The following is a 14,088-nucleotide window of genomic DNA, read 5'->3' on the forward strand; positions in this document are numbered from 1 at the left end:
ATCAATGAGGTATATTATTCGATATTACACTAATAATTACCTGTGAAGGTGGTCCCCAACCTTTTTGGACCAACAGACCGGCTTGTGTTCCCTAAGTGGGGGTGCCCTACGTTATAGCTGTGTAATTTAACTTATTTATTTGGTATTGTGTAAAACTAAGACAGGAACGTCAAATTAAAAGCACAAAATGAATACAGACCCACCATTCCCCAATCAAACAAATACGCACATTAGCACTCAGTAACGTCATCAAACCTTATCTTTATGCATTCGCACATAGAATCAGCATTTGCACAACGTAGTATCAGCACAACGTAAACATCCTAAAACTGTGGTATTTCTAACTGCATATTATTTTTTAAATAAAATAAAGGCCCATAGTTCCAAAATTGATATCAATTTCCATAAAATTTGATGAAGTTGCAATTTTTGTATTGCAGTCCTTTTTTTTTAAACCATTGTGCCTGAAAGTTGCCTGTGCGTGTGGGGGGACCAGGAGTCCCCAACCACTGGGCCGCAGCCCGGTACTGGTCCGTGGTCCGTACTGGTCCGGTGGCCTATACATAAAAGCTGTCAATTGGCTTTTTGCTCAATAGCTCCCTCTACAGTCATGAACTGTCATTTATGTGGTTAAGTACAAGTGAACAGTGGTGATTCATTCACCACTGTTAGGGACTAAACGTGCTACCCACTCTGACCTTTGGCCTGTGTGTGTGTGTGTGTGTGTGTGTGTGTGTGTGTGTGTTTCAGGGTGCTGAGGTGGGACTGTGAGCTGGACATGTCATCATTAGAAGCCCATTTTGACATTGTCATGTGTGCGGACTGGTAGGTGCTATCACACACTAAACACACACACACACACACACACACACGGTTATCTTTGTGTGGACCAGTTTCCATTTTGGTGTGACAGTTCTTGTGTGGCCACACCGCCAGCGCCAGGACCTTCCCCTCCCGCGGGGTCCACGCCCTCGAGCGTTCACATGAACACTCAGGTCCGTGTGCCCAGTCGAGCCCTCACTTACATTTTTTACACTAAATTGCTTCGTTTTCATGCTCAGCGTTCCGGCAAATGGACGACTTAGGCAAATTGCAAATAATTGCGCCTCAACAAGGAAGCGGACGCAGCAAGATGAAGACAGAGTTTGAGGGGAGGACGGAGAAGGGAGGAGAAGATGGAACAGGAGAATGTAAACATCGTGAATTAGCTGTCAGACTGCCTTTGGAGTCCAGTGTCGGACCAAATCTGTGCCCCGTTCACTTGTCACGTGCACTGGTTGTTTTAAGATACTAGATGATGCAAAACGATACAATACGATGTGATATGGTACCAAGATGATGCAATATCATGTAATATTATATGATCAAATACTATACGATATGGGGTGATATGATACAATAAAACACAGCAGAATGCAATATGATACCATGTAATGGCAATCATGTAATATGATGTAATGCAATATGACACAATAGAATGTGATATGATACCATAAAATACTGCACAATGCGATATGATACAGTATCATATGACAAATGACATGAAACAATACAATGCGATATTATTTGACACAATACGACTTGATGCGCCGCGAGATGTGAAACGAAACAATGCCATCTGATACACTACAACATGATACGATACCATAGCATACAAATACAGCATCTTATGTACTATGTACTTATCAGTACAACGTGGTGAGATACAATATGAACCAATAGAATACAATACAATGTGATACGACATACTATACGATACGATTAGATGTGTTCCACAGTTACGGTATCATGTGAAACGATACAGTGTGATAGCATACGTTACAATCTGATGCCATGTGACACAATACAATGTAAGGAGATGTGATATGAAACGATACAATGTGATATGACGTCATAAAATAAATACAATTTAATATGATACCATGAAATACTACACATTAATAAATACTACACATTAAAATATATGTGATATATGAAATGATACGTGATACGACAGGATATGATTCAAGTTTGCATTACAAGATCATGTGAAGCGATACAATGATGCGATACAATGAGACTTTAAAACACTATATGTTGCCATATGCTACAATATGCTTTGTAAACATGATGTTGTAAAATTCTTAAGTTGTTTTTCTCGCTTTTTGTAGAATCTCACTTTGGCACCAAGTGGACTTTCAAGGTTTTCGAAATAGACACCGGCCTACCGTCATTTATTTCACCAAGCACACACACAAACACACACACAGAAGACAGAACACTTCCCATTTTCACCATCACAGGAGAAAAATGATCGGGTGTGTGTGCGTTAAGTGCGGCATTAGCCAACGCTGTTATTGTAATGTCACGGTCCTTTCACGTAATAGTCTGCTCTGAAACGCACGGAGCGAAAGAGAACAGGCGGATTGATTGAGGATATTTTACATTTACACGCAATCAGGCGAGAAAGGAATCAATTACACGTAAAGTTCAGGCGTTGTAGGCCAGCTTCATGCCTTAGACGTGAGTGTGTGAGTGTGTGTGTGGGGGGGTGTGAGTGTGAGTGTGAGAGATACTTCCTGCTAGCTCCCATCTTCCCTCGTGTGCGTGAGTGATTGTGTGATAATTGCAGTGGTGCTGGTTGAAGAGTGATGGCTGACCGATTAATGGGCGCATCATTGTGATGATCACCTGGGAAAAGGTCAACAACGCAGCATCCACTTTGATTAATTATATCTCCGACTGTGAACAGTGGCGCCACCGCTCAGAGGATGTGTGTGTAATAGTGTAACGCTGTGTATTTGTGCTCCATTTGGTGCCAATGTCATTGAATACCCCCTACCCACCTTTACAAAAGAGGAGCTGTCACATCTGAGAATTGTTTTTGTTCATGTTGTTAAAATGTGCAAACTGCCCATCCCTGTCACTTTTGAGACTGTAGAAAATCCACCCATTTTCAGTTTCGTTGCGATATATGTCTAAGACAATAATTGTTTTAATCTTGAGGAACATCTTAATGATGTCACAGCACCAGCAAAACGCTAAAAAATGACAACACACAGCAAACAAATGAACATAATTAAATATGGTGTGCAGTCATAAATAAATAGTAGTTACATTTACCTACACGCCTCATCAAAATTTTAAGACCAGCTGAAAAATTGCAAGAATTTTTGCACTGTTGGATCTTAACCCTTTTTTTCAGTTTTGACATTACTATCTCAAAAGGTTGCAGCTTGAAAATGGTGAGAGATAAAGGCATACTGTAAATGAGAAAAAGCGTCAGTATGACCCAAAGTTTGTGATGGGAGTAAATTTCACTCATCTAATGTGCATCTTATGACGTCACCGGGCTCAGAATTTGTCAGAATCCTGTGTCCATGATACCGGCTCATTGACAGGCTCATCAAAATGTCAGATCCACTTGTAATCCTCATCTCATCAAACAAACCCAGGCATTATCATCATTATCATTTACAGCGGGATCTTGAACACCACTGCTGCCTCAACGGCTGTTGTTACTGCTATTATTACATAGATAGATACTGTAGTATATGTCTATCTGTCTATCTATCTATCTGTCTGTCCATCTATCTGTCTCTTGCCTGTGAATGTCGTCATTCATCCAGGACAATGTATTCTCAGGTCATATCTATCTATTAGCAGTGTATTTTTTGCGAAGGAGTCTCCTGATCGTACCGCGTATGCCGCTATTTCTGCGTGTTTTTATTACATTCCCGCTACCCCCTTCACCATTAGCGTTTTTTTGACAGCCCACCATGTCCCCTCCTGCCACCCCGAACGCAGTTTAACAAAGCATCGGCTCAAGTATGCTGCGTGTGGACTGCCATGACGAGCCGACCCGCTGCTGCGCGCCCAAGGGGCTTCAGAGTCTCTAAACGTATAAACTTTGCATAGAAACACCCACAAATGTTGCTCAGACTGACATTACTGATGTCCGCCATCTTCTGGTGTAACGTATTAACTACATGAGGCACCGTATCTGCAGAAATGACATGTTACATTCCGCATTGTTGCTTGTCGCAGTTTTGCGACAAGCAAAAGGGTTAAGGATGTTCTAAGTTGAGCTTTAAAATGCGAAAGGAAGAAATGGGAGCGAAAAAAAAATCTGAGCATTTACGATGTGTACAGTTTTCAGTTGGAATGTATGCTGTTAGGTTAAATGCCCTAATCACAAGCCCTTTACCCGAGCTGCGTTATGAGTAGGAAAAATGTTAGCATTTTTGTGGCAAATAAAAGATGTGTGATTATTATGTTAATAGCACATGTTGACTGATGATGTTTTTAAACAGTGCTGTGGGGTTTATTTATGTGTTCCCAGCTTGTGTTGGGAAATGTTGGAAAATAGTCCACTTGTGAAGGTTATAAAGAGCATACAATTTTGGATCATTTCCAACTAACCTCCGGTGGGACCTGGTTGACCTATTTGAGTACACCAATTGTTGTGAAAATTGTGCTGCTTTGCTTTGCTTAGAAATGTATGTAAGTGTGTGTGTGTGTGTGTGTGTGTGTGTGTGTGTGTGTGTGTGTGCGAGATGGAGGCATTCCTGCAGTGGGAATGTGGGTGGCGCAGAATTCTTGGCTTCCGAATTGGCCAGCTGGATTTTTGTTGTTGTTTTTTTTTTTGTGCAAAATCCGTCCATGTGTAGACGCTGAGATAAAAGCCTGCGCATGCATGGTGTTTGTGCTACAGTGTGATGGAGCGCCATATGGACAACAGTATGGGATGCACTGCATCAACATCCACAGGAAGTGAAAACGGAGGAAATCTTGCTTTGTGCACTCGTGGGAACAGAAAACGTCCTTCACCAAACTGTTCCAGAAAATTGGAAGCGTACACGCCATTGCTAAAATGAAGAATTAGGATTTATAATCAATTAAGAGGTCTCGTCTAATCTCTGATTGACTGACAGATGTGTTTAAATGCTTTAGTCGTCTGAGGCTCACATAGGAATGGATTTGATAAGGATTTCATGAAGATTTGAGGGAATCATTGTTAGCCCACACAACTGGTGACGGATCCAATTGTTGAGTTCCACCGTCAGAAAAATGAACAAAGTCTCACTGATTGTCCTTCTTTTTCTCCAAACATTGCGTTTTTCTGACTCCATCAAAGACAATTTGGAGGAATGTGACACACTCACAGAGGCACGCACGCAAGCAAGCTCTATTGTTAGTGTTTATTTTTATCTGTTGATTTTTTTTATCTGTTGTGGAGAAACGTCTTGAAAATGATGATGCATTAACAAACTGAGAAGAAATGAAACAACATATAATCATTTGAATAAAATAAACTTGTGTGCATTTGTGTCATGTGCCCCCCCCCCCCCCCCCCCCCCCCAAAAAAAAAAAAAAAGATAATTGGTGCGCACATTGGTTCGCTTACGGTTTTTGCTATTTTTGTCATAGGACCAAAGGCTATGCAGTAAAGAACATGTGCATAAAGTAAGGACCTGACATCCAAACCAAAATGGCATTGGCTGGATTGAATATGCACTTTATTTTTATAGTTTAAAGTTACAGTTTAGATTTCACCAAAAAGCTTCTAAAATATACTTTTAAAGAGTGCTATCGTCACACACACAGAGGGAGGGAGCAGAGCAGAGAGGCAGTACTTCCATCACATTTTCTTTTACATATTAGTAATGGTAATGGTAATAGTTGAATTCATTTTGAACATGCATACAAGTTACACCTGAGTACATCTCACAGTAAAGTTCACAGTTCCACATGTCCAAAAAGGAGTAGTAATCCTACCCCTCATCCATCCAGAGACAGGCTTATAGTCTCAATGATGACATCTCTACGCTGCTGTCCGTTCAGGAGCAGATCCCTTCACATGTTCAAAGAGACCATCTGTATTCTCGATGATGGTCATGGCGTGTGAGAGGCCAGTATTGGCAAGCGTTCCTAAACTTTGTGAGCATTTGCAATGTCGAATTTCGTTTCTTTTCATTCTCCTTTTCTTTAACTCGCTGCCGTCAGGAGAGTCTGCCTGTGGCTTTAGGAGACATCATGAAGGGAAAAAAGTTATTCTGCCTCCGTATTCTTCTGCTGTGTGCACGTAACTAGTTCTGTTTTTCTTTTTGGACGGTTTTAATAATTTATGGGAGTGTGTACGAAAACCAAGAAATGTCGAAACATGGCCTGTATAAAAAAATGACATATGATCAATTTGCCAAGTATTACATGAAAACAATGATTAACATAATCATTAAAATCTATCAATAGGTGTGTAGATGGAAGTAAATCCACTCCCTACTGAGGAACTAAAGCTGCCTTGATGTCATTTCCACCATCTCGCCCGATGGCATCCTGCACGATTTTGTGACAAATATAGAATAGAGTGCGGCTTCGCATGCAAGCTCCTCGTTGTGCACTTTGACCTTGACCGCGGGGGCTCGGCATCGGTTCTGTGTGGGAGGGGTCAGTGCCAGACAATAGGCAGCCGGTGCTGACCTAAGAGGGCAAGTGGACGCCATTTAAGAGTCAGAGACTCAAACACGGACACTATGGGCATTTACGCCTCTCATCTTGTAAAAGCGATAACCCTCCCTAATTACAATAGGAAGCTTTTCTTTAACAATGTACATTGCTTTACAGTTCATTATTGTGTTTATTATTTAAAGAGCTAATAATGACAATGACTCTTTTGTCTGCTGTCCTCCCAGTGACACCCTGTCCTTCCCCTGCCCTTAGTGTGTGTGTGTGTGTGTGTCTGTGTGTGTGTTTCATGCAAGTGTGTGCGATCACCAGCTCGCTTCCTTGTTGTTCCTCACTGCTCACTCTTCCTGCGAGTGGATACGCGTGGCAAAGTAAAACCAAACACAAACTTCTCACCTTTCAAGCCAAATAAACCTCCTGTCGTAAACACCCCCGTCGACCTCGACAAGAATAATAAACTCTGCTCGTATTCGTGCGCACATCCTGGTCTCACCTAAGAGCTCCTGCAGGAGTGTATGTAGAACGGGGATAGGCATCAGGAACACAAATGCATGATATTTTGCAAATTGGAGTAGCATTTCGACCAAAGGTTGGAATTAGACAGATTGCAGCTGCAAGGCACAGGATTACTGTCAAATCTCTATTGTTGCATTTTAGTCAAATTACTCATCTGGCGTAATAAGGACACGCACACGCACAATTCTGATTTTTATTTCTCATAATGATTGAACGTCATTCTGTGTGTATGTGAGGAGTGCGGAAGCAATGTATACCAACTGTTGTATTGTAATAATAGAGTAGAATAGCACCATTTGAAACGACAAAATTGTTCATTATTATTATTGTTATTGTTGTATTTTTTCCATTTAATGTAATATTAAGCAAATATATTTTTTCGTGCATCCAAATAATGTTTTCCTTGTAATGAATTTATGTAGAAATGATGATATTATATTATGTTACTATATAATACAATAATGTATGTATTATATATACAATAATAAGCTTTATATTGTAGGTAATCTACATACAATACAGCAGGGAGTTACAACTTTGGACACACATGTATGCTTCCTATATTTCTGAATTTTTATACATTTTTAAAAGGCCCATATCGTCTTTTTGAGCACAAATACACATAATTACATGTGTAAAAAGCATTAATAATGCAGCACAGACCACATTATTAGGAATCATGAGGACGACCATGACAACTACATGCATAAAATGTACGGATGTTTGATAATATTGGCCGACTGATACCATTGCCTGATATTGGCACAAAAATGAGATATCGGATCATACCAGCATCGTTTTTTGTGCCGATAACGATATGGTCATGGGAGTGAAGACCTGCTCCACAGAGCAACAAACTCAGTATGTCTGTGATATGGAATTATTCCAAGTTTCACCTTCGGATTGTAAATTTGCAATTCGCAATGACTGTAAAGGTTGCGCGTAATTAATTTGGCACCACCTAAATAGTAGCGCCGATGACTAATGATACACAGGTAACGCTGCACGTGCTTTTCAGTGACCGCAAAGCAGCTGCACATTGCACCAAACAGGAAACAGAAAACTAAAATAAGTGCACAAAACAGGAAACAACGGAAACTAAGGAAAATCACTAACTTGTTATATAGAACATGACATAAAGCGCTGGTTATGCAAGGTCGCAGTAAGGCGTCTTCCTTCACTACTTCTCGTCTAATATCACACCTCAGGAGGAATCAGTCACACGCAGCATTTTGGCACTTTTTCTATAACTTTATTGCATATCGCAGTATTTGTCTTAATTTGCACAAACAGTGCAAACAGTTTATTTGTGAAATAAATCACAGTAAAAGAAGCATAATGTGTTCATTACGTCAACATTAGTTTGAGTGACGAGCTGCTGCCTGTCAGTGATGGTAATGAAGTGTTGGACAATATCGGATATTGCTAAGAAAGCCAATATCAAGCATCTTTAAGAAAAAGTAACAAATAAAAGTCAATATCAAAACTTTTAGAAATTTAATTTTACCAGTGCACTGACTATTAAAAAGCCCCCCAAAAACTATTGTGACATCAGAGGCATGTTAAATATTTTGATTGTTTTAAATATGATTGTTATTCATTTTATTTAAAGAAAAACTGTTTTGTTTGGTTTTTTTTGCCCATCATCCACAATCCTTATGTGAAACATGACCTCGTGTCTCTCTTTTCCACGCATGCTAAAGAGAGATTGTTGGTTGTGATGCAATCTCCTGGAGCAATATCCTCCTCGCCATACACACGAAGCCTTTCCATCGGTGGTAACACTGTATGCCACTCTCCATTTCTGTCAGCATGGCTTGGCAAGCTCCACATTTACACCAAGTCATGCCAGCGTAATGACTTGCCCCCCATCTGCTACCTTCGAAGTTTCACTCTCTCTTCTTGCAGGCTCAGCTTCTAAAACCTGTAGCTCATCCTCCGTATATTCTGGCTCAAAGAGATAAGGTTCTGGATCCTCATTTGTCCAAAAGTAGACGGCACGGCGGTAGGTCTCACAGAGTCTGCCGTGATGAGTAGTAACACACAGACAAACGCTTCACACGCTGCTGTTGTTGACGGAAGTAACACCAGATGTGAAATCAATGCGCCCAGGAAAGAAGTTCCTAGAAGTAAAATGATCAAAATTCAGCAAAATCCTGCAAGTATTGCCCGTGATCATGAATGTACCTGTTACTGCATGGTCACAACATATATAGAAACCGATAAAACGCTGTTGGAGGTTTTTAGAGAGCTTTGTAGTCGAAATAGGTGTGTCCCACGACGTGCATTGTTAGCTCCCTCATGCTAGCTGTTTTTCTCTCTTTAGAACGCACATAAAAGGGAAAGACATGTGTGCTCATGTTTCAAATAAGGATTGTGGATGATGAAAAGTGCAGTTTCCCTTTAAATGTTTCACTACCTGTCTGTGATCCACCTAGAATGGGTCTGCGATTTACTTTTGGGTTCCGACCCACCAGTTGAGCATCTTGCCAATACAGGCTTCTTAAATGTGAAACATATTCAAATTATGTACGCTCATTTTGAACCCAAATAAAGATAATTTTACTACATTACAGGATTTTATTTTTTTCAAACCACATTCATTATCATTACATTTCTAATAATGGCATGCACATATTCTTTTCTTTTATGATATTTAACTATCATACTTTTTAAAATAGTTATTGGTTTCTTGTGATTGGAGGCACATGACTCCTTGTATAGTGATCTGTGCTGTGTATCTCGTCTCAAATTGAAGTTACCAAATAGTTCCTCCTTCTACACTGTGGTTTTTTGTATGTGTGCGCACGTTTTCCGACCTGTTGTTCATTCTTCCATCTTACTCATGCAAATTGTTTTTTCGCTCGCTCTGATTTCTTTGTCAACAAACTAAAAATAAACAACCTGCTGCTTTTATCTGCAGCTGCCATCACAACAATGCATGCTAACCTCTCTTCTCTCTCTTTTTGCAGTTTGTTTCTTGACCAGTACAGAGGCAGCCTGGTTGATGCTATAAGGAGATTACTGCAGCCCAATGTAGGTGTGTGTGTTTGTGTGTGTGCGCGCCTGTGTGTGCGTGCCTGTGTGTGTACTGTACATATCTCTGCTTACCCCCCCCATTCCTCCTCCTTTCAATCATAATTAGGCCTCAGTCAAAACCCTATAAGCATTAATAGCGTAACAGGATTAATATCATGTAATGCTTTAATGCTTATGCATGGCTCTGATCTCCATGGCGCTCCCTCCTGGCCTCCCCTTCATCATAAATCCCAGGCAACTTCTCCCTTTTGGCCCCTCAATAAGACCCCCTGCTGCGACAGTCAAAGCGAATGGGGGCTGCTGTGGGGGAATAAAAGCAAAAAAGGCTGGAAGAGATAGGGCTGAGATTTGTCTTCATCTGAAGGGAGCGGGCGCGTTTTAAGTACACAGGCCAGGCTGGGTGAGTGAGAGCTGGTGGGAAGGACATGAAAACGCCACTGATAGGAGGAGGAGAGGAAGAATGATGAGGAATGGTGACGTGTGGATGATGCTCGCCATTTACTAAAAGAAATGATATACAGTAAAAGTGAAATCTCATGGAAATACTTCACAGTTTTTTTTATTGATGCACCAAGCATGTGGAATTGCAGCCATCTTGGATTCATCAGATTATAATGCATTTGCCCACAGGGTTTCGGAACAACAGATTTTTGCTTAACAGATGTATTTGTAGGGGTGTCATGAGGCACCCAACTCATGAGACAAGATGATGCACGAGATTGGGTAGGCTGGCGGCCCCGCCTCCCCCCACAGAGACAAAGCGACAGACAAGAGGTCTCACTCTGTTCGCCGTTGTTCCATGAAGCGTTTAGGTACTGAACCAAGGCGCAGAGCGAACCATCTTCCTGCCTGTTTGGAAGCGAGAGACGAGGAAAACAGATACGCATGCACACGGCAATATATGGAGGCCAGCAAAATGATCGAGTTAATTTTCATTTATCGTGTAATTAATTAATTTATGTATTATCGCGAGACAGTTTTTTTCTGAATGAGAAATCTCATCAGGTTTTAATCTTGTGAGCTATTGTGACAACCCCTATTTATTTGAACAGCTCTTTTTGCAGGGTGGAATGATTATACAATCTAAAGGCTGTGGCGCTACCCCATCATCACGGTTCGGTACGGACCTCAGTTTTAAGGCCACAGCTCGGCTAATTTTGGAGTAAAGGAGGAAAAGCAAAACATAAAACTCATGTAAACAGCTTTTAATGAAAAAACTGCGAGCAGCTAATGCCAATAAATGAAAAATTTCACTGGGAAGGCCTAGTGTTCCTAGACGGGAGACTTTCGTGACAAAAGAGGGTTTTCAAACTCTGGCTTGTCGTTGGCACTCTCCCACTAGCCAAAGCGGGGCTGCATTATTTATTTACGGAGTAGACACGTGACTATACCACAAGGCAGTTACACTTCCTGTCCCTCACTTAATGTGTACCATGTAGGAACTCGCTCCTGTACCATACCGAAAAATCTGATTTAGAAAACACACTGTTAAACCCCTAGCTTCACACAAACATAGCTTTTAGGTCATTTACACATGAAGAACTGGGTAAAAATGTAAGGTTGGTGTTTGCAGTCGGATACCATGCAACAATGTGACATCATTGTTGTTCATCTGTGTGTTTAGTCCCCCTCTAATATAATAATATCTCTCTTTAATCCCGCCGAGATAATTCGGGAGCTAATATGATTTGAGGGGCGGCCATCAGACACAACATCGCTGCCACAACAATCCTGGCCAAATATTGAATCATTTGCTAAGCTGATTAAACAATTAACAAAACCCTGACTTCTCCCATCTAATGGCACTAATTTGTTGTTTGTGACAAAGGTGCGCCATCCGGGTGGCCAGATCCTCTTAATCAGCTGATTAATGTAGAGGGAGGGGGCGTTTTGTCTGTCTGATTTTTTTTTTTTCAATGGAGGCTTTACGAGAAGACTGCTGGATGTTTGGATAAAAAAAAAAAATAGAGCCAGCAAACAGTGTCGTCCTGCTGCTTTCGTGTTAATTTGTCTGTTTGTGCGTGTGCCTCTCTTTGCTCCGTTTAATTAGAACAATAACAACACAATCAGCGTGAAATAAAACTAAAAGCTGGAGGATTTCAAAGAAACTTTGAACCTGGTGCTAATCCTCTTAGTACACACAGGACGGCACGCTCACACACATGCACACACGTCTTTCTTCCGTTCACGTGCACACGTTCTACTCCTTGTGAGATTATTGAGACAGCATCACACCTGTTTCACGTTTTCCTGCAGCTTTGATTTGTTTTGTTGTTGTGGAAATAAAAGGAAACCTTGCTGTCTGTATTCGTCACAGTTTTGTATGTCTTGTTCATTGTTGAAAATATTCCTCGTCATTGTCATCATCTTCCACCAGGGCGTGGCCTTGGTGTTTGCCCCACTGCGAGGTGACACCCTGCAGACGTTCTGTCAGCTGGCCCAGCAGGCTGGACTCTTGGTGTCTCAGCACCAGCAGTATGATGCTCAGGTGTGGGATGTACATCTCAAGGTAAGCGACACACCTTACAAATAACAATCTAAACTGCTATAAATACAACCAGGTGAGAGCAGACCTCAGCCAAGGCCAGTCTTGTTAAAATGGCTTGCCCTACTAACTGCAAGTAGGACTTTTATCAAACCAGGCGACTACCCAAACAACTAACCAACCCAGCAATCCAGTCTGACGATCCAGCCAAACCCAACCTACCCACTAAAAACCCAACCGGTCCCACCCGACCAACCAAAATAACAAACCTCACTATACAGTCCATCCAACAGACCAACCTGATCAAACCAGCCCACTAAAAACCCAACCTATCCCGCGTGACTAAACAGGCCACCCCAGTGACCCCACTGTCCAACCCACACAATCAACCAATCCAACCAACCCAACCTGACTAACCTACTCAACTGACCCCACTCTCTAACCCACCAAACTAACAGATGCAACCAACTAAACAACCGACCTACTAGCCAGCCCAACCAACCCCACCGCACTAACCAACTCAACTAGCCCAGCTAACCCCGCGTTCTAACCCCACCCAACTCTCCAGCCAGGCCAACCAACCCAACAAGCAACACACTAATTAACCAAGCCAGTTAACCAACAAAACCACTAAACCCCAACAAACCCTACCCAACTGACCAATTCAAACAGCCAAACCAACCCTACCACCCAACACACCCAAATACCTAACCCACCAATCAAGGCACCCAAGTAAACAACCAACTTACCAATCATATATGAAACTCTGGAAGTTTTCTTCAGCATTACAAGCTGTATGTCGCTGCCCATCTGACTCTAGAGGTATGTATTCAAATGAAGCATTGAATCAATCGGACTGATGTGCCATTGAGACATTCATGCCTTAAAAGGAAAAATCTGTTTTGTACTATAATGACATAATAACATTTTATACATAGCAAGCTGCTTTAACACGGTGGGTGTAGGGAGGGATGGAGCTTTCTGAAGCTAGTTAGCGACAGGAGGTAGCGTCCCGCTGTTGAGTGCATCACGTACGCAACGTTTGGAGCACGAGGAGCGAGCTGAAATAGGCGTACAAGTGGTCGCAGCCGCTGTTGGGACATTGGATAGTAAAGTGGACATTAGAGTGACTCAATTTGGCCTTAAAATGTTTTTACAGAGTTATACAGAAGGGGGCGCCCTGTTGATTTTTTTCTACTAAACTATTGTTAAGTTCATACAGTGGCACCTTGGTTTTTGAATGCCCCTGTTTATGTAGGATTTGGTTTCCGCTAAAATATTATTGCCAAAATTATGTCTCAGTTTTCGCACACTGTCTGGGGTATCACACAGCCTAACAAACTAGTCGGTTTCCCCACATATCGAGTGCTCAAACCAAGAAGCCCGTCTGTTGACGCAGGACTCAGTCTTGTCGTGTTAGTAATACACAGCGTGAGTCCAACTGTGTTGGTAATGTGTCTTCATAACAAAATGTGCCTTTAGCTCTCTGCCACCATGAAGTCATTGCCCCCAATCTTTGTAGTTTTTTGCTAAGTAACACAGATAGACCACAACTCGGTTTTTTTGTTGTTGTTTTTTTTTGTGTGGCTATCAAATAACCCACC

The 14,088-nt window shown here is 41.6% G+C and overlaps 1 protein-coding gene across 2 annotated transcripts in view; it reads left to right on the forward strand.

The window, feature by feature from the left end:
- Positions 1-14,088, forward strand: part of camkmt (calmodulin-lysine N-methyltransferase) — a 136,905-nt gene that overhangs the window by 109,227 nt on the left and 13,590 nt on the right. The window contains exons 8-10 of one of the 2 annotated variants that reach the window (XR_008573742.1): positions 751-825; positions 9,933-10,000; positions 12,377-12,508. Coding sequence is in view for 1 of the 2 variants with exons in the window: in XM_054799446.1 (XP_054655421.1) it covers positions 751-825; positions 9,933-9,996; positions 12,377-12,508 (271 nt within the window). In the remaining variant the exon portion in view is untranslated. The remainder of the gene's footprint in view (positions 1-750; positions 826-9,932; positions 10,001-12,376; positions 12,509-14,088) is intronic. The other variant, XM_054799446.1, reaches the window with a different exon arrangement.

Source organism: Dunckerocampus dactyliophorus, chromosome 14, assembly GCF_027744805.1.
Source record: "Dunckerocampus dactyliophorus isolate RoL2022-P2 chromosome 14, RoL_Ddac_1.1, whole genome shotgun sequence".
In the NCBI taxonomy this organism is placed as follows: domain Eukaryota; kingdom Metazoa; phylum Chordata; class Actinopteri; order Syngnathiformes; family Syngnathidae; genus Dunckerocampus; species Dunckerocampus dactyliophorus.